This window comes from Stegodyphus dumicola, chromosome 9 (assembly GCF_044657685.1).
Source record: "Stegodyphus dumicola isolate Sdum_Otavi_A_Nest chromosome 9, ASM4465768v1".
Lineage (NCBI taxonomy): Eukaryota > Metazoa > Arthropoda > Arachnida > Araneae > Eresidae > Stegodyphus > Stegodyphus dumicola.
In genome coordinates, this window is record NC_140776.1 from 111,167,600 (window position 1) to 111,188,923 (window position 21,324).

Genomic DNA, 21,324 nt, shown 5'->3' on the forward strand with positions numbered 1-21,324 from the left:
CAACAAAACCCAATTCTCATATAGCAGGTTTTATGCTTCGTACTTCACTAGCATTTCAAGCAGAATGATTTGCGCCAGCACCCTGCGTGTTTGCTGCACCGCATACTAGCTTCGATTCGTAAGTCGCCTGAGGCGAACCAGACTGATTTACATTATGTCTACGGGAGCTAGCCTTCTTTTCCCATTCATATTTTTCAGTACAAGTATGGCTCTCTGGGCATTTTTTATGTATTCCAAAAGAGGAATAGTTACGCAGACTTGGGCTGTCCTGATGGGACACGCTACACGAGGAGTCAACTGTAATGATCGCCTAGGGCAGGGGTCTTCAAACAACGGACTGACAGAGGTTTCAGAAAAAATTTTATAAAATTTAAAATAAGCAAGGTAACATACACCTTAACTATTTTATATAAAAACCAATCTATAAATACACTGTCTGTCACGCACGTTGTTTAAAAGCACACTGGCCAATGCAAAACATTTATAGACACTGACCTATGAATTAGAAACCTAAGATCAATATTTTATTTGGCCTGTTTTCTCAAAGGAAAACTGCTCTGATTCGTCTGTGCATCGTGTCTACATGCTTCTGGAGTGCATTTACGTTCAGAGAATACCATGCATTGTCTACGTAGCTTTTTAAATCTTGTAAATTAAATAGAAGAGGAGAATGCTGTCGGATGCGTGTTTCCACCATATCTCATACATTTTCTATGGGGTTAAGATCCGGGCTATGCGGTAGCTAGCGAAGATGTTGGAAGTCAAACTGATGTTCAACGAACCAATTTTGATCACTTCTGGCACGATGTATAGCTGATTATAGTCCATGAACCCTCGCATCAGGATAAAAATGCAACATTCCAGGGTGCACTTGATCTTCCATTATATATAGGTATCTCATGGTTGTTTGTTTACTCTCGAGGAACACCAGGGCACCACTTGCATGGCAACAGAACATGCCCCATATCATGATACTCCCATCAGACTCTTGCACAGTGCGAGTTAGGCAAGATGGCTTCATGGGGTTCTCACCAAATTCGACGTGTTCCATTTTTTGTAGAAGCTGATAGAGCTCTACGGAAATGCCTAAAGAACTTTATAATATTTCTATATAGAAATGCTTCTATATAAAATTGTACAGTAATTTTATAAAGCTTTTACAGAACAGAACTTTATAGAAAATTTGTTTTCCAAAATTTAATAGAAATTTAACCTTTCGCACTCTTGGTCACTACTTGATTTGATGCGGTAATTCGAGAGGTGATTCTTGACTACACTCGGTTTGACACAATAATTTGAGCAGTAACGATGTTTATTTAGATTTAGTTTGGTCAGTATCGCTTCATGAGTGTATTCAAAAATACAAGCGTATAAAACAATTGCCGATCTTTAATCTTAAATACGTTTTTTAGATTTATTGTTATATATGTGTTTCCGACTCGACAATCTTGGCAACAGGAAAATTATTTCCAAAGTTACGGAGTCCAGTGAGCATGGAATACGATGAAAGAATCAATCCAAATGAAGATAAAATCGATTTCTCGTTGATGAAGAATGAAATTACGTTTATGCGTAGATTACTTGACGATACCGACGAGGAAAGCAGAACTGAAGATAGTGATGAAGTAAGAGGTGTAAGAAGGCGAAAAATCAGGGTAATAAATAGTGAATGTGAAAGCCACAGTGATTCTGCAGAAGAGCCAGAAAACTGAGAATAAATAAAATGCACAGAATCCGAAGAAATACCTCAGAGAATACTGTTTATATCGGCAAAAAAGGCGCGGGACTGCAAGTATCTTCAGACATAAAAAGAACCATTAGATTTCTTTAAATTGTGTTAAGTTCTTTAAATTACTTAGCTCTTTAAATTGTGTGCGAAATAATTTACATTTAAGAAATTCATAAAATATGCGGAAAATCGTCACGAGTTGCTGATTCGCCCAAGTGAAAAAGACCTTGAGTGATAAGAGTTAATAAATCGAATCGTATACTATAGAAACTCACAAAATTTTGAAAGTGTAATCAAAGCAAAATTTTAATGAGCAAAAAATAAACACTAAATAAACATTTAATAATCTTACATATTAAAAGTAAATTTGTACGGGGCGAAAAAATACAACATATGGCAGGAGTTAACGAGGCTGAAGATAAGAAAAGAGGAAAAGGATAAGGGTGGTATGGGTATTTTTAATCATAATAAATAAGTAAATAAACAGTATGAAAAAAGAAAAACTCCTTTAAAAATTATACACACTGTATCCTCTCGATTATCCTGGTGCGGATTATACGTCAAAGGCGAAGCTATTCGCAAGCATGTGTAAAAAACAAATACGCGCACATCTGAGTATGGAGAAAGATTCTTCCTAATATAGAAATTGGAGATTTATCTAATAGTTAAAAAGTCGAGTTAATAACTGAAGTTTTATGCCAAAAAAATTAAAACATAAAATTCTTCGAACGTGTCGATCGTGAAAACATCTAGGCATGGTTCAATAGCGATTCTACCAAAGTGGTCTCTTTCAATGTTCGAGTGATGCTGATATGGTTTCAAATGTCAAAAGAACAGACTAGGCAGAGAGTGATGGAATGAAATGCAATGATAAAATGGCATTTCGAAAAATACGCAGCGAAATTCGACAAATATTTAAACGTTCTCAGAAAAAAAGTGAAATTACTGATATTTTTAAAAAATAAACACAAGCAATATGCAAGAAAAGTAATAACTTGGATTATCCTTGTTTTTCAATTATGAGTGATCCGCAAGAGTCCGGATAATCGAGACTACCCTTTATTTGGAAAATGCGCAAGAGTAAACTAATCTGAAGCATTCACTGACTGGGTAAGCAAAAAAGGAAAGTAAATGTAAAAGAGGCACAGGGTTGAGTTAAGACATTTAGAGGTCCTAACGCTTAAACTATTTCGGTACCCCTACATAAATTTGCAATATAATGCCTGTTTTCCCCCTTTCTTTTCACTTGGTCTTAGATTTAATTGCACCATACATTCCATGGCAGAAAAGTCGGAGCAATCCCCTGATAAAGGTACCAGCACCATCACGAAGTTCAGTTTAAGAATCAGAGAAAGCATCTTTTATTGAGGTACTAGAAACTTTATGATGGATTATGGTGAACAACCTCCGATGTATTTTAAAGGTGTCCGTACCCTTATGAGTTTCAATTTAGAACATGGAGAAAGCAACTTCCATCGAAGTGACATACGTTTATGATGGTTTCTATCTTGGCGAAATCTCTATCATAAAGGTATCGACTTCTTATACTGCACTTACTTCTTATACTTGGACACTGTTTCTCGAGGATGCCTTCTCATCCTGTTTTTTCCTCACACCTTCTCTCTCTGTCTTGGTTTAACTGCACCATACATAAGACGAGGGTTGTTCGGAGTAAGAACATGAGACAGTTCGGGGTGATCATACTGGCGCGGCCAATTTTCATAAACGTGACCCAACGTTTATGGAAATTTACCATTGATCATCAGGGTACAAAAATGCCTCAGCATTTAGACACAAAAGTGTCGACACTCTTATGTATATACCATGATGAATGCAACTTTTATCGAGATTCCGGGACGTTCCTCTGAAGATCTAACTGAACAGCCGCCGACTTGAATAAAGTTGCCGGTATATTTGCAAGTTAGCCATTGTTCATCAAGATATAAGAAGTGCCTGTCACTCATTTGAAGTTTAGTTTTTAGTACGAAGAATGCAACTTTCATTAAGATTCTGAGACGTTCCTAAGCTAACAGTCACAGACTTGAATAAAGGTGCCTCAGCCTTATGGAAGTTGGCCACTGTTCACCAAGACATAAGGAATGCCTGGCACCGTCCTGAAGTTCAGTTCTTACCATGAATACGCAACTTTCGTAAAGGTTCCGGGTCGTTTCTATGAAGAATTAAGTCATCGACATAACGGTCGTCGACTTAAATAAAGGTGCCGGAACCTTATGCAAGTTAACCATTGTTCATCAAGAGATAAACCAGGCTAGACAACCTATGACCTGCGGGTCACCGAATGATCCATTTCATAATGTCACGGTGACTCACTTGATTTCCGAAAATAAAGTATAATATATGAAAATAAATTATAAAACTTAAACATAAAACGAGCACTTGAAGAATGCATAAATAATAAACCGAAAATAAATAACAACAATAATATTTTTGTTTGATTACAAAACTGCAGTAATGAAAATGCATTTTTACTTTTTAAAAATAAAAACTGTAACAGAATTTTAAGAAGAAATCGATAAGTTTGGCAACACATCTAAAATGCATAATTCCAAAAAATTGGCTTTGCGGTTTTGTCCGCATTTCGTTCAACTTATAAATGAGAGCAAATATTTTCACACATGAAATTCATTTTAAGTAAGGTCAGTAGAAGTTTAATATCGAAAATTCAGATGCTTGTTGTTCATCTTAAGACGACTAATTATAAGCCAAACTCAACTAAACTCACAGCACAAGTTCAGCATCAGGGCAGCCATTGATATCGAAGAGAAAAATAAAGTTCATTCAGTTATGTTTGTTTTTATAATAATGATTAGAATCAGAATTTAAACTTCTATGTTTAAAGTGTATTGTAATTATTTTCTCAATAAAATTTATCTTATTATTCACCAAGAAAGACTGTTCCAAAATGAAAATAACCATTGACCCGAAAGGCCTTCTTAATATATATATTTGGTTGATTATGACCCGAAGCCAAAAAAAAAGTTGACGTCTTCTGACATAAGGAATGCCTGGCACTCTTTTGAAACTCCGTTATTACAATAAAGAATGCAACTTTCATCGAAGTGCCGGAATGACCATGGTCAGGTGTTTATTTTAGTGAATAATCATCAACGTGCATATAGGTGGCCGCACCTTTATAAAGTTCAGTTTAGAACTTGGAGAAAGCAACTTCCATCAGAATGCCATACCTTTTTGATGGTTTCTCTCTTCGCAAAATCTTCGGAACAAAAGTGCCAGCAACTTCATACAAGAGAGCTGCTGTTGCCACGGGTACTTGGCATAACAGTGTGATATGGAGATGGCACCATTATTTGGTTCATTTTATGACTTGAAGAAAGAAACGTCCGCCGAGGTGCTGGTACCTTCGTATCACAGCGTTTTTATTAGGAGTCATGCCGAAATCATCTGATAAAGGTACAGGCACCATCACAAAATTTAATTTATGATTTGGAGAGAGCACATTTCATCGATGTGACAGCACCTTTATGATGACTTCCGCCTTGGCGAACAATCGCTGACTTGAATAACGGTGCCGGCATCTTTAGCGAAATGGCGTACGTAGAACCATCGGCAACTCGGGAAATTTCCCGAATTATGTATAGTACAGTCAGCCCCTGAACATACATTCCATACATCCCCTAAACATACATAGCAAAAACAGCAATGGGAAATTCTTTTGGTGCCCCTTTTCTTTTACTCCCTCATTACCTTTCTATGGTGCCTCCTATTCTTAATGCTCTAAAAGCATGTGCTTATTTTACTTGATGGATAGTCTAGGTCTAAAGAGAGATATTTACCTTGCTTTTTCTACATCTGTTATGCAGCTTCCGATCAGTTGTCTCACCAAATCAGTAAACGTTTGTTGATCATTTTGTGCCACCTATTAACGAAATAAATATCAATAAATTATTTATTCAGCATTAGGATAATTTGATACTACTTATTATAGCTAAGTGAAACACTACCTCGGTGTACATCATTAATCCGTTCCAAATCCTTGGACGTATACCAAAAGAACTTAGCAAAAGCAAACAAAATATAGGAAAAATAATTAACCCCTTAGAAAATATCGTACTATTATTATTAGAATATTGTTCAATACTAAAATACAAATGCAATGGGTGAAATATATATTGAGCACAGATGAAGCACTCAATTGGTACACTCAAAAAATGAAGCACTGCACTTCATACTGTATAAGGTATTTCTCCCGCTTTCTTGGCATGCCTTCGTGGCGTGGTGGTCTTCATGTTGGGCGTGTATTCCAGAGCTCCGTGGTTCGATTCCCGGCGAAGGCGTTGCTAATTTTTCATCTCTCCTGCTTCCAAAAGATACCTAATGTCTCTATAACTGTACATAAATGTTTTTCTGTTACCCAGATCAAAAGCAATTATTCAACACGCTCTAACGTCTCTGATCTTTATTTTGGTAATCGATTTCATCCTATCCAAATTTTAGCCGGTTTATAACCTCTTTGTGTTTAACAATCGTAGACACCGCCGTACTCGGCATTTAGAAACTCGGATATGCATGCCATTTTCATACTTTCCAACAATCTCTTCTTTTATCTCCATGGTGATCCTAACCATTTTGTTCATTACTCATTAACTTTCTAAACCTCATTGCAACACAAATTCACTCGAAAATTCAGAGCTATTGAGGAAATATTCAGAGCTATTCATAGCTGTTTACTGAATAGTAACAACAGGCATACCAAATGCCTTACAAACTCATGGGCTGTCGTAACACTGTCTCGAAAGACGTAAACAAGTGTAGTGCGCGCAATCGTGAATCAATTCGAGACGTATTCCAAACAAAATCCAAATCGCGTCTAAATAAGACTTATACCAACTTTTGCGTATTTCTCGGACGTATACCGAGTTGCCACCATATTTTTCAAGTTGTTTTCAGTATCAATCTGTCTTTTTTGAAAAAGATTTCCGAATTTTAAACTGAAATTTATTTTAATGCGGGTGCAAGAAGAAAGTAGTTCGCGGTATTCATATTGCGTCTTTCCATGCAAATGCAACTATCTAAATATATTCTTAAACGGAAAAAATAAATAAATAAAAATAATGCATAATACAGTGAAATAAATGTTTTGTGTAATAAAATGTTTATAACAAAAACCTGAATTGTTATCCCTTCTAGAATGGTCAATGTGAAGTTTGCAAAAGTAAGGATATACGGTTAATACAAAGAAGGTTAACACGTTTTTGTAACGATTTTGCAAAATTTTATATATAAACAAACCTCAGAATTTTATTTTCTAATATGTTCAGTCTGATAGCCCTTTTGTTGAAATATCATATTACATTTTAATTTTCGAGATAAAAGTCCTTAAAACATCCTCATTTAGTTAATGTTATTAAAATAGTTGTGGACAACCTTGATCACATTAAGTGGCTTCGAATCCCGGAGGTGGCATGGATGTTTGTAAATGTATAGTGTCGGTGCAGCATGGCGGCACTCTATATATGCGGCGAGCCGAAAGTCCTCTTGTGTGGTTTGGTGGAAGGGAAGAGAGGTAGGAGACCCTTGGACCCGTCCCCCTCCCCCGGGATGCTTTCCATCAAAATTGGGGAAGGGGCGGAACTGAGGTAAATTGCACTATCACCTGTATGGTACTCAAGGCTGTTGCCAACGACAGTCTTATCTTGCATTCCTTGCCACGAGGAATTTTGTGGGTTTGGACTGATGTTACTGTCAGACAAGTGAGCATAAGTAACAGCAACATTAAGTGGCATCTGCTGGCTGTTTCGTAAATTATTCTACAAGAGGTGCCCCCAACAGAGCTGGTACTGACCCCTTGGGGTTGATGACATTTTAAAGGAGATGAGTGATAATCAAAGGGTCGATAACCGAATATGCATCGGCAACTGATCGGCGTAACCCATTGATTACAATAACAATAATATTTTATTCATGTAAAAAAAGAGAGAAACACACCAAAGTAAAATATAAAATTAGGCAAAGCAACAATCTTGTGTTTGACGTAGATTTTAATTAAGACTCTGTTGATTTCGAAGGCGAACAGGTACAGGTCGCTCATCATAAGGAGCAAAGAAATTAAGCCCTATAATTTCTTTCTTTCTACAGTTATTTCGAAATCGATACAACATTAATTAAAATCAAAGCCAAACACGAGGTTATTTTCACTAATTATCGGCTATGCTATGTAGAGAGGAAGAAATTATATAAATTAAATGTAAGGAGTAAAATGTACAAAAATTACTTAATATATATATATATGTTGTATAATCTTAAATTCATTTATTGCAAAATATATAATTTTTATGCAATAAGAGCAATATAAAAAAGTAAAACGGAAGAATAAAAAAAAAAAAAAAAAATAATAAAATAAGAAGAATGCAAAACTAAAATGGAAAAGAAGCAACAAGTTTAATAAGTTTGAACGAAGTGATTTAAAAATTAAATTAAGCAAATTTTATGCCAAATATTAAAAAAATTGTATCCAGACATCAACAGCAACCATATCATTCATTAAAATCGAACTTATGTGCAATTAAAATCCGTGATTTTGTTTTTGAAAGCATGTTTATATTTATAAATTTAGAAATAATAATTAAACATAAATGCAATAAACCCTGTTTTAGAAACTTTTGTTCATACTCTTTATCTATTTGATATCTTTATTTATATGCAATTATTCGTATTATAATTGTGCTGCGTGCTGTACAACAGAGAGAAACATGTGAGGAGGTCGACTGAAGAAAAACCATTCTTTTAAAAAGGATCGATGCAAGAAAAAGGTAGGTTGGAAATCCCTATTCTACAGAATAGATTGATAATTCTGTACAAAAAGTGTTTTTGTTTACTACTACATTTCCTTTTGGAGAAGTTTAAAACAATATTGTTCCATTTTGTGGTGCTGAAAGGTATTATTTTGTTGTATTATAAGTTGTACAAATATATATATATATATATATATATAATTAATTACCTTAAAAGAAGATTTACTTTTAAGACAGAATTCAATATCACAAGAAAATATTTCAGATTTCATAGGCGGATAATAACGAAAAATTATGCAAAATACATTTAATCAAAAGCTGATGTTTTCGTAATTTTTCTATATGGCAAACGACTTACATTTATGGCGACTTGGTCGAGTTCCATGAAGACACTTGGGTCGCTGTAGATTTCAATTTTCGATATGAGGGGTGGACTTGGAGGAGGAGGATGTGTGGGGTAAGGCACCAGTTCTTCGCTTAAGTATCCTTCTCTGTCATTCAAACTCTGACTCTGAAAGCAAAAATTATTAGTGAATATTAATTATCATTTAAAACAATTCTGTAATTGGAAATTTATGTCTACGGCGAATGACCGAGAAAATAAAAGCCAGGTAAGGAGATGGATATTGCAATAAAAAAGGGAGGTGCGTAACTAGATGTTGTAGCAGTTTCGTATAACAAAATTTCAACGTTCTACGCCTAATCGTTTTTGAGCTATGCGAGGTACATACATACGTAGAGACGTCACGAAAAAATATCTTTTGAATACATTCTACAATCCGTTTTGAGAAAAAGAGTCCTTTATTCTATCCGTATGTACAGACGTCAAGAAAAAAATAGTCAAATTAGATTCGGTAATGGTCAACAATGGATATTTTCGTTGAGATCTAAAGCCCGAAATTTTTTGTGATTACAATAATTCCTTCACTTCGCACAAATAAGTTAAAAAAAGATTAATCACAATATTAAATACATAGAATAAACAAAAACTTAATTTAATTTTACTGTGCTTACGAGTAGAGTGTACGGAGGAAATTGCATAAGCGGAAGGAAAATATAAAGAAAGATTTGGATGCGAAATTTCCTTCCATAAAAACATCTGATAACTCTCTAGACTTCTAATCGTGTAAAAATTAAATCAAAGCATTATGACAATATTAGACTGAGTATGACATAATAATTGGTTAGTTAACAAATTACTTTGCAGCTCTCTTTAGGAGCATCTTGTTTCATCTTATTTTTGTCTCTAAGCGCCACCATGCTTGACAATCTCTAGACCTCTGTTTCACTCAAAATTCGCGCAATGTGATTTGTTGTTGCTAATGTTTTAAAATGTTTTAAAGTGAAACATGTCAGTGTCACTGAAAATGCTTCTGCTTATAGCTTGCTACTGCTTTATTGAGATAATATTATCACAGGAAGACTTTGAATCTTTCCCTATTTTGCGCAAACTTTGCGCCTAAGAGAAACTAGGGTCATATTTTCTTCTTGTTCAGCTGTTTCTTCTACTATCGACTTTTGTTGCTGAAGTTGTTATAATTCTTTCCTATTGGGATCATTTTTATAGTCCTCTCTTTATTTCTTCACATTTTCATTGTTAATTTCTTAGGTTTTTATCAAGAGACACAATATTACAGATAACAAAAAAAAAAAAAAAAAGTCTTAAGTGTCAAAGTCTTTGCCTGCAACCCAATCTGATTAATTTCTTCCTGGTCGAAGTCATGACTGTGTAAGGTGTTCGTGACACTTAACCGACGAGACGCCTAGCCAACAGCAGTTAGCCGACAGGCCGAAAGGACATTTAGCCGACATGGACATTTAACCGACAGGATATTTACCCGACACGAACATTTAACTGACAGAGCATTTAGCTAGCAGGACATTTAGCTGACAGAAACATAAGCCAACAGGTCATTTAACCGACATGGACATTTAGCTGACAAACATTTAACTAACAGCATGTTTCGCTGGCGATGCGTATATAAACAAAACAAGTAATAAAAGACAATGTTTTAGTAAAATTTGTCCATATTTATATGAAAAAAGGGATGTTTTCAGAGTATCCAACCAGAAGGTTTATGAATAAGTACCATATTTTTTACTTTAATATTAAGAAAACTCTGGATTTTAAAATTAAACAGAAAAGCAACCTTATTTTGGCGTACATTCTGAAATCAGTTTCCAGAGTAATCAGACATAGGTTTTATACGTATTTCAATTTGGTATGGTTTATTTGATTATGACAAAGTACTGGAAGGCTATTTGCCTAACGGAAGGAATGTCTTCGTGAAGGACTTTCTAGGGAAAACTAGCTCGTACACACGTTACATATGAGGAAAGCCACGAAAGCAATGGAGCCAACCCGTCCGCCGGGATTCAAACGCCGTACCGAACTATGTTCAGCAACTTTACCGCTCGGCGGTTGGTGGGCTCTTTCTCTGTGTTTCAGAAAAGGGATAAAAAATTTCAGAATGAAATAATTTTATATTTAAAGAAATGATTGGACAAAACGAAAACAAATGCAACGCGATCTATCGTGGAAAATAATAATGAAACGTGAAAAAGCTAAGATATCAGAATTTTGAAAGCGTACAAAAATTAATGTCATTTACTAAAGAAGAAATTTTTTAGTTAATGTGAAAGGGTTTAAAGAAATTCAGTTAACAATGCATTTGTTTTCGCTTTGCTCCGTTCGTTTTTTCATATAAAATCGTTCCGACTGCAGAAATTTTCTTTCCCACTTCTGAAATATAGAGACATATGTCCGATTACTCTCGTAACTGATTTCAAAATCTTCCCCAAAATAAAGTTGTTTTGTTTCCAATTTTAAAATCCATAGTTTCTTCAACATTAAATTAGGTCAAAAACATTGCACTTGACGATAAACCTTCTTGTTAGGTAGCCTGGAAGCACCCTTTTTTCCTCCAGATAAATATGAACAAATTTTACTAACACACTCTCGCATGTTTTTTGTGTATATGTATGCGTTGTCAGCTAAACGTGCTGTCCGCTAAACGTCTTGTCGGTTAAATGTCCTGTAGGTTAAATGCCCGTGACGGTTAAATGCCCTATCGGCTAAAAGTCTGTATCAGCTAAGTGTCCTGTCGGCTAACTGTCCTTGTCAGTTAAATGTCCTGTCGGCTGCTGTCAGCTATGTATCCGCAACCGTTGTGTAAGCATCGAGTTCCGGTAAGTAAAATTAAGCAATAACAAATATTAAGATAACGTTTCCAGAAGTTCCTGAGTTGCCGACTTGAGTGTTCGTAACTCGAGATAAATTTCGTCATTCAAGTTGAGGTTTTTTGGTCACGTAATTTGAAGAAAGGCGTTCATGATGCGAGGTTCCACTATAACTTGATTTAAAATATCGTTGATGAAAAACAGCACGTATATCTTAAATAAGAGATTGATCAAAATAGAATTTTAGAAGATTCCTGATTCAACTTTCTGGAAAAAGGTAAGAGAAAGGCTTGGCAATACCTTCTGGTCAAGGAATTATCCTAGATCATATTCCTGCTGCAGCTGAAGCATCATTTTGTCTTTTAACTGCGCATGATTGCTTCAGTGAAAACGGGCGTGATTGCTCTTTTACATTAGACTTGGAAATGCTCCTGTGTGTTTGTTCTCTTCGTAGCTCTGGATAAACCATGAGCACAGAAATACATACTCTGCGCTTAATGGTTTTGTTTCTGTCACCCAAAAGTACTGGAAGGCAAGACAGCTGCTAAACTGCCAAAAGCCAGAAAATTTTAAATAAATAAATAATAATCTTTAGCTTATACTAATCATTCATATAATTTAAGCTATTGCGGTTATTGCAAATTTTGCCTTAAGCTTCGTTCACGCAGTGGGTTTGAAGTCATAAGCGATCTAAGCCGAGTTTTTGCTAGGCAGGCAGCCCTTGCCACTCCATAAAAACTGGTTTAAGGATCTGCCTAAAAGTTCTAACTGTTTTATGAAAAGTTAGTATAACAGCCACCAATCACAGCGGAGCAAACATCGGTCGACGATAGTGCTGAGTCAACTGCATATTTATGTATGCGCATCTTTCGCTTTCATGACTGGCTACGGCTTAAACCCTGTTAAACATGTGTGAGTGGACTTTAACTTTTCTGCTTGCAAAAACACAAAGCTTGAATGACAACAAAACCGCCAACCAACCTAGGAAGGAAAAATGGCGGATTCGTAAATGCGTAGCTAACTCAGTGAAACCATCGACTGATGCTTGCTTTACTTTGTTTGGTAAGCTCATGCCAAGTGGTTTAAAGTTGAAAAGTTAGCACATTTAGGCAAAATAGTTAGATCAGTTTTCTGACGTACCAAGCTCTGTTTGCGTCACAACGAAGCTCGGCTTAGACGACATATAATTTTAAAACCACCATGTGAAACGAAGCTTTAAAGAATATAGAGTTTATGTTTGGAGAAGAGCTTGCTTGTACGCCTCATGACCTAGTATTCTGGTATGTTCCGTGGTAGGTGTGAAAACACAGGAAAATGCTGTTTATTTTATATTATGTGTTGTTTGATGAATTTCATACCAGAATTGTAACAAACAAACTAATACATTCTCCGTACAGCTACAGGCAATGTGGGGCGATTGAGACCTAAGACATTTGGCACGTCAGGTAAAATAATAAGAAGAGACATACATTATGATAGTTTAGTTATAATACTACGTTAACTATTAATGCGAAAGTGAGGGAAAAAGACGTTTAGAGAGCGCAAGTCTTAAATTTATCTCGAGAGTTAAAACTTACAGCTCGGAAACTCAGAACCTCTATGTGGGCTATAGCAAGACTACCTAAATTTTTGTTATAGGCTAGAATTCAAAGTATCTGTTTTGGCTGTAGCCAGGACTGTCTATTCCGATTTGAAAGATTACAAAAACCAAACAAGCCGTGCTTATTATAATAACGTTACAGAACAATTACAGAAAACCGGCGGTAACTTGTCCTGCAGAGAATGCCAAGAAATTCATATCTGTAAGGATTTATTATGCTCTTTAACTTTGTAGGGTTCCTCGCCGTTTGTCTGTGATAAAACGTCGAGGAACCTAGTGAACTATGTAGCGATTTATTGATGAGTTCAAACAACTTAGACTCGAGATGGGTTAAATTACCCTTTTATTCACTCAAATAAAAATAACAGGTGGCTTCTTCTCGGGCTTAACTCAGAATAAAAAACTAAACTATAATTAACTAAACAAGACTTAGTCGAAACTAGGCACAATTATCTAACGTAGTTGGCCCTTAAATTAAACTAGCCGGCGAATATCAATAGGCACGCATAATACGGCCGAGTGTAGCAGCTTCAAGAGTGATTTAGTCAGAAGACAAATAAGCGCCATTAAAGACTCCTAGCACTTTCTATCGAAGTAAAAGTTGAACCTTCCTTTCTTCTAAACTCATTTGTATTCAACGCGTTTCTAAGAATTCTTATTCTGGTAAAGAGTTGTAAGTGGAAACAAGAATTGATAGAAAAGGGTTTCAAAATTAAAATAACTGTTATCAAATTAAAATATATCTTACAACTTTCAAAATGGGAAGCTGTAGGAAATATGGTATTTACTCACAAGTACAAATTCTGTTCTTTTCTCGTTGATAAGATTCAACATCTCCTTAGAATGTTTCTCTACCAAATCAGCAGTGGCAGCTCTCTCCTGTTCTAGAAGTTTTCTGGTCAGAGATTCCTTCTTCCTATCTAATTTGATAGTCATGTTCTTCTCCAGATCTTCTTTTTCCTTTTGATGCCTGCAAAAGATAAATTGTAATCATTTAGTAATGCTGTGCTAAAATCAAACTCTTTTAGACTCGAATAAATGGTTGCTTAAAGTAATGACGAAGACGTTTATTTCTTTAGATGTAGATAATAATTAAAAAGAATGCATTTTCAGAGGGTGCCAAGAGGTTGATCTTTGATTAAGGATCAAGGCTTAATATATCTCTATTAAAAATGCTTGACAGAAGCCAGAAAAACTTTCTCGTGGCACTAATAGAATTCTGGTTTCTACTAATCTGTAATATCCTAGCTAAAACAGAGTTCTTTGGAAGCTAGAATATTGAAGAATTATCTAGCGACTATTCGCTGAGTCCTTGTAGCGTAAATAGCAAGTCCAAAGAAGGGTTATAATACTCTTTTATCCTAACTCAAAATGAATTACCGTATTTGACGACATATAAGACGCATCCTTATTTAGAAGGCCACACACAAGAAAAAAAAAAGTTTCAATAGCGTGGTTTCTTTTAGTTCTCACGTTTCGTAAAAGCCAAATAAACAATTATTGAATGCAATTACCTTCACGTATAAGACGCAGGTAACTTTTTTGAGACCAAATTTAGGAAAAAAAGTGCGTCTTATATGCCGTCAAATACGGTAACAGGTGGCTCCTCGCGGGCATACAAGAAGCCTCCACTTGGGCTCTAACACGAAATCGAAAATATAATGCTAACTAACACTAAATAATTTAATCAGCCGAAGCTGCACACAATGTATTTGCGTAGTTGGCACATATTAAAGGATCATCGGCGTATATTAGCAGGCACGTATAAGGTACAGCCGTGGAATAGCAAGCTCAGGCTGACAGCAACAACGTGGCCGAAAGGCAGAACGTGCTTTTATGCCCTTTAAGATGATAATGATCTTGCGGTTCGCACTATCGTAAAAGCGCTCTCGTGCGGTAGATTCTGGTATTCCAACCGCTTTGTAATGCGAGCGTTTGATTGGCTCTCGGGATCGCTACAGAAACTTTACACGTATTTTATGAATTAAAAAGAAATGTAAGGAGTATTATGGTCTAAAATTTTCATTAAACGTCTTCAAAATATACATATAATACCGGACAACAATTCCGAGAATTAGTCTGTTAAAAAATATATATATATATATATATCACGTAACAGGATACCATTAGTGTTTTGATAGGAATGAACTCACCTGAAAGTTAAAGCTTTTTCCTCATCCGTGGAAATGCGACGTTTTTTCATCTTAATCTCGTAGTTGAAGCGAGACGTCAGCTTTTCTAATTCTTTTTCCCATTCTTCCTACATAAGTAACATGGGAAGAAAAATTTTACAGTAAAATTTCTGCAACAAAGCAATTTTTATGTATGTTCTCCGTTAATTTGTAACAGCTTCAATTGTAAATAAAATATAATTAAAAAAAGTTTTATGGAATACGCTTTTATTCAAAATGGATATGATAACAAATGCACTAAAAGGACAAGAATAATATATCATATAGTTTGATAGAAATAATGAATTAAGTAATTCTATTTACGACATTCATATACAATTCTATATCGCGAATAACAAAAGCGGGGAGCGGCCATGGCAAATTAAAAAAAATAAATAAATCAAATAAACTTATACATTTGACGATGCAAGTAAATTAATATATTATGTTATTTAGGCGCAATCATTATCAATCAGAATCTTTGCTATTGACAATTCTGTTTAAGACAGAATTCAGACAATTGAAATTCAGATAATTTGAAGTGGAAGTCAGACAAACTTGCATTCTCTATTCGCTCTTCTTTTAAAATATAAATATGGCTGTCACAGTACAATAATGATTTTGAAAAGTCCAGCCATAGTAATTTCATAAAATGTTTATAAATAATATTTGTCATTAATTAGATACATCATGAATTAACTGCAATTTTTACTTATTGCTTGAGCAATTGCTTACTATTTACTTGAGCGTCTCGAAATCTAGTGCCGAGTTGGTCATAGAGCGCATCGACAGTCTCTTAGTGTATTGCAAGTTAGTGCATCGCGGAGTTTTTATCTTAGAGTGTGTTGAGCTCCGGGAACGACTGAACGGAGTCGAGAGCTGTACTCTTGAGTATGGTCGAGTGCATCGTGAGTTGTAGCGTGAAGAGTCTCGAGAGTACGTAGAGTTCCGAGAACGACCTATGAGAGTCGGGAGCTGTACTCTGGTGCTTTGCCGTTAAGCTGTCTTCACCGTTATAGCCTGAAGGCTGCGTCGCTGATTGTTTCAGCGTGTTTGTAGTAGTTCTCCGACGACTGTAGACGTGCTTTTGGAGCTGTCTTGAATAATACTGGCGAATAAAGTGTGTTTTGATACTTCATCGAATGTCGTCGTTATTCACTCCAAATCCACGAACCCGTGCTGTACATAAAAGAAGAAAAACGTAACAATATTGTCTGGTCCAAGTGAAATCCTTTTCATCCAGACAATGGGAAAATCCGAATAATAGGGTAATCATTTTCCCATATCCAAGATGATATGTTACTGTTTTCACTACACGAATGTCGAGTTATCGCAAAATAGAAATCTTTGCTTCTCCACTTGCAGGAAATATTGTTGTAAAACTCATACGCGAGCTAAAAAATGGACCAGGTTGAGACAGAAGTGAAATTTAAAGAAAACAATTAATTAAAAAGATATTTATAATATGCATTAGTTTCTATTGGAATATTACCTATAATTGTAATATTTTATAGTAATTTCTAATATTAAATAATGAAGAATCTGTATGTATATATGTATGTACATTTTTTTCTCATATTGCGGAAAAACGATCACATGTAGAGCCACCCAATTTGGAACACACTTAATACCCCACCTGAACATAAGCACTATGAAGCCCGAATTTTTTACCTTTATTTATTTATTTTATTTTTATATTTCGTATTTTGCGATAATTTAATGACACTGTGATTAACAAAGTCAGAGATTTAAAAGCGATGAATTGCCATTATTCGAAATAAAATCTATCTTCGAGGCGGCAGTGTGTTGCCGTTCGGCATAGTGTAAGACATGCGACTAATACTTCTGAAATACATTATTTTATCGCAAAGAATATTTTGATGATATTTATTTTGTAAAAAGCCAGACTTAAACAGAGATAAAATAATCCATTAGGAGGAAAAAAAATCTGAAGTCTATCCTTCAATATTTAGTACGAGAGCTGTGCAAATAAATTTCAAAATACAAATGTCCGACAACAAATGTGAGCCACTGTATATGCCAGTGTTAAAATTATGTCTCTCTTAATAACAAATAATTTTTGTCATTAAGAAAAATGACATATCATTACGAAAAATACCATACCCCTAACCAAATCATGGTACATATATTATTTTCTTTTTCAAAATAACTATTTTAAGCGGCTAATGTAAATGGTAATAAACATTAAATATCTGTATTAAAAAAAAGTATGAAAAGTGCGCGCTAAGCCAAAGTTAACAAATGCATGCAGTGAATTTTTCTGCGTATCTACAGTTCATTCGAAGCAGTGCAAAAATTTTTATGACTTTCAACTACTTACCTTTATCTCAGGCCACAGCTTCTGCGCAGCATTTAAAATTATAAAACAGTATCACTAAAGCGTACATCACGAGCTTTTATACTAATTTCTTTCACACAAATGCAGTCCAACCCTGCTATAACACTTTCAAGAAACCGGAAGTTTGGTTCTCTATAGCCGATCTGATAAGAAATGCAGATTATTATTATGCAGATGCAAAAGTATAAGAAATATAGGGTACGCTTACAAATAAAAAATTTGGTAACTTTCGCAAAGCATATCCAAGCCTTTCAAATGACCTAAAAACTGCAACCCCCATTCGGAGGATAGGACTTAATTAGGATTTATATTCACTCAAAAAAGGAGGGGAATAAAAAATTATTATTCTCTAAAAGACGAATCATAAAATGTCTTGTAAAAGACCTAAGGAATGTAAAATCCTTATTCGAAGGATATAACTCGCAGAGCATTTATACTAAACAAAACAAACCGATAAGAATCAAATTTTATTTCTGGAAAGACGAATCAACTGCATATACTGAAATTTATATAATTCACTATTTTCTCTTTCCCTGCGTAGTGAAAATTTCAAAATTTCCACAATAACATCTCCGTTGAATAGAGTTCTGTCTGACAGCTCAGTGAAAGAATTTGATTGGAATCAGACTAAAACCATATGGTGTCCTAACATATGTCTACTGTGTACCCATCCTCCTAGCATTGGTTTCAAACTTACAGAACATTTACTTAGAACACAGAGAACGCGAGAAAATAAAAAAAAGAACGCTAACGCCAAAATGATTTTTACGGATTAACTTTTACGGATGGAATGCGGATCGTGGATCATTTTAAGGGTTAGTAAATTTTTTAACCAAAATCTGCAGAAATTCTAAGAAAATTAAAAAAAGAAGTTAATCGAAGATATCCATATAGTTCGCTATATCCGAGTTTTCATCCGATTCCTTCCATGATTCGCTATAGCAATTAAAATAACTGCATTGGAAATTGAACGGGAGGAAAAATTTCTTTTCGTTATAGCAGGGTTCGACTGTATTATCATCTGATATAAAGTCTAGTATTTCGCATTGTTATTTCAGAAGCATTTTCATTTTCACATATCAGAAGATCAGAAATTTAAATTTTACAGTAAATTAAATTACTTCAAGAAATTCATTTTTCAAAAGAAAATTAAAAGAAGATCAAATCTGCGGCAGTCAAGAAATGACAACTCAAAATTAAAAATAACAGAAATAACAATAATACATACGTCCGAAATTTTGAATTCCAGTTCTAGAGTGCACGATCGAAAATTTTTAGGTGATTTTATTTATTTATTTGAATTCTCATTTATCTAGCCATTATTATTACATTTCAGGCCAATTAATGGCCGAATGGACAAGATCGCTGAATACCGATAGTTCAGCCCATATCGCTATCAAGCGAAAGGATTGACAGCATGAAGTTTTCTTATTTTCCCTATTACGTAAATTCTAGTTCAGTTTTCATCAGTAAGTTCCCCACAAAAGCATCTCTCGCATGCTTTGCTCTAATTAATCATACAACTAACCGAAATATTTCTTCAATCTCAGAACGGTAAGATGGTCAACGAAGGTTTATTGATTCCCTGTCGTTGCACTTACTTTCGAATTCTTAATAAGGAACGGATGTTTATGAATGCATAATGTGCTTGCGACATGAGGGCACTTAAAACCTATCCAATGGAATTGCTTGTCAAGAGGTTGGTAGTATGGAAAACCGGGATTCGAGATACTCAGATTTCCTCCCTTGGTCAATTTCCACTCAAGATTAATCCTTTGCGGCACAGTGTGCCCGGTCTAGACACCTAAAAATTTCCTTCTGTACGCAGAGAAGAATTGATTGAAAAAGGATTTATAAGTTACTATAGGTTACTCTGAACCTTCTTTATTTATACTAGATGGCAGCTCAACACAAACCAGTCCATATATTTTAGCCATGTTTAGTTTTTTAAGACCCTCACTTTTCAAAGAAATCTTCGAGATTTTTTTAGGGTATAAAAGGAATTATTTGAAAAGAAATTTCTGTTAATTTTTTGGCTGTATGCTAATCTCCTTATTCTATATTAGTTTTAAATTTTTACCTTGAAATTTTGCCTAAAATCAAATGGCGAACTCTAGGTGTGTCCAGACCGAGCTCACCGATAATCTAGGACAACTGAGTGTCTGTATTCTTTGTTTCTTCACATATCATCGGTCAGTGCATTGACAACAATGCTCGTTCCAGCACTCTTTGCGAAGCTCTACTCGATCAGTGTGCCCACTTTGGGCACACCCACAGAATTAAAACGATAAGTGCTATCTTCACAAAATTTGACTTGTGTATTCCTCTAGGCCTAATTAGACTGCCTACCTCTTTTTTGTTTATCAAAACTCCAACTTTAAAAGGTAGCGTGCTGGAAAGGGTTAAAATGCAGCTGACAGTCATTGTATACTTTGAAAAGTTTCGAATCATATTTCTTAAATTCAAATCATTATAATAAAATCTCATTAGCAAAAATGTGAACGGTTGAAATACTAACGAACGATCAGTTAAAAAAATTAAATTTTCTAAATCAATAAATTTCCTACAAATGCTTTTTTTGCTATCAATAGAGACATCTAGATATTCTCATTATTAGCCCAAAAGGGACGTTAGTCCCGAATGGGATATTAGTCTCGAAATGGCATTTTCAGCTGAATCACTTTAAACGGCGTATCAGTTTTAAAATTGTTATCGCCTTGTATTATGTTTAAAGAAATTTAATGATGAAGAATCTGCATGAATGTATGGAAATTTTGCGCACTGGGAAAAAACAACGGTACCTAGAGCCATCAAATTTTCAATAACATAATCCTTCACCGAACATGGGCACTTGGAAGCGCAGATGTTGAATTTGTTTTATAATCTATTTCAAAATTTGTAAAACTTTTACGAATTTTCGATTAGCACACACAACGATTTCAAAGCGAACAGTGGTGGCAATACTGTACGGAGAAAAACATTTTTACCTCCAGCGTGAGACTGTCTATTGGAAATTCTAAAGATATGCTGTTTTTAAATATTTTGCGATTTTGCTGTTGAATCTAATTTTATGTGGCGTTAGCGCCAAGAATGTGATATTTGATAAATAAGGTATACACAACGTTACTAATGAAAAGACGAAAAAAAATGTTAAAAACGCAGCTATCTTACTGAGAAAAACTGGACATTAAAATGATGTAAAATGTATGCAATACTAAGCGCTGCGTTAGGAATTAAGCGTATATTGCTATGCTGCTTTTAAAATTTTTACAATTTTGCTGCTGAATTCTATATGGCATAAGTGCGAAGAACATTATGCTTAATAATAAAGCTACAAATTAAAAAAATTGAAACGGAAAGGTAATACTGAGTGCAGCAGAATGGTAGACTGCGAACTCTGCGAGAACGTAAAAACCCTTAACAAACCCTGTTAGGCGACCGTTAAAACCTGATACCTTTCAGATTTATTTAAATATAATTTTTGGCAAAAATTAAATGCGATTGTCGCTAAT

The 21,324-nt window shown here is 34.9% G+C and overlaps 1 protein-coding gene across 1 annotated transcript in view; it reads right to left on the reverse strand.

Annotated features, from left to right (window-relative positions):
* The window catches only part of Hil (peptidase hillarin), a 170,319-nt gene that overhangs the window by 22,857 nt on the left and 126,138 nt on the right, over nucleotides 1–21,324 (reverse strand). Inside the window, exons 3-6 of the mRNA XM_035364367.2 lie at nucleotides 15,436–15,542; nucleotides 14,075–14,252; nucleotides 8,861–9,013; nucleotides 5,545–5,627 (exon numbers count right to left, since the gene is read on the reverse strand). Of these exons, the coding sequence (XP_035220258.1) occupies nucleotides 5,545–5,627; nucleotides 8,861–9,013; nucleotides 14,075–14,252; nucleotides 15,436–15,542 (521 nt within the window). The remainder of the gene's footprint in view (nucleotides 1–5,544; nucleotides 5,628–8,860; nucleotides 9,014–14,074; nucleotides 14,253–15,435; nucleotides 15,543–21,324) is intronic.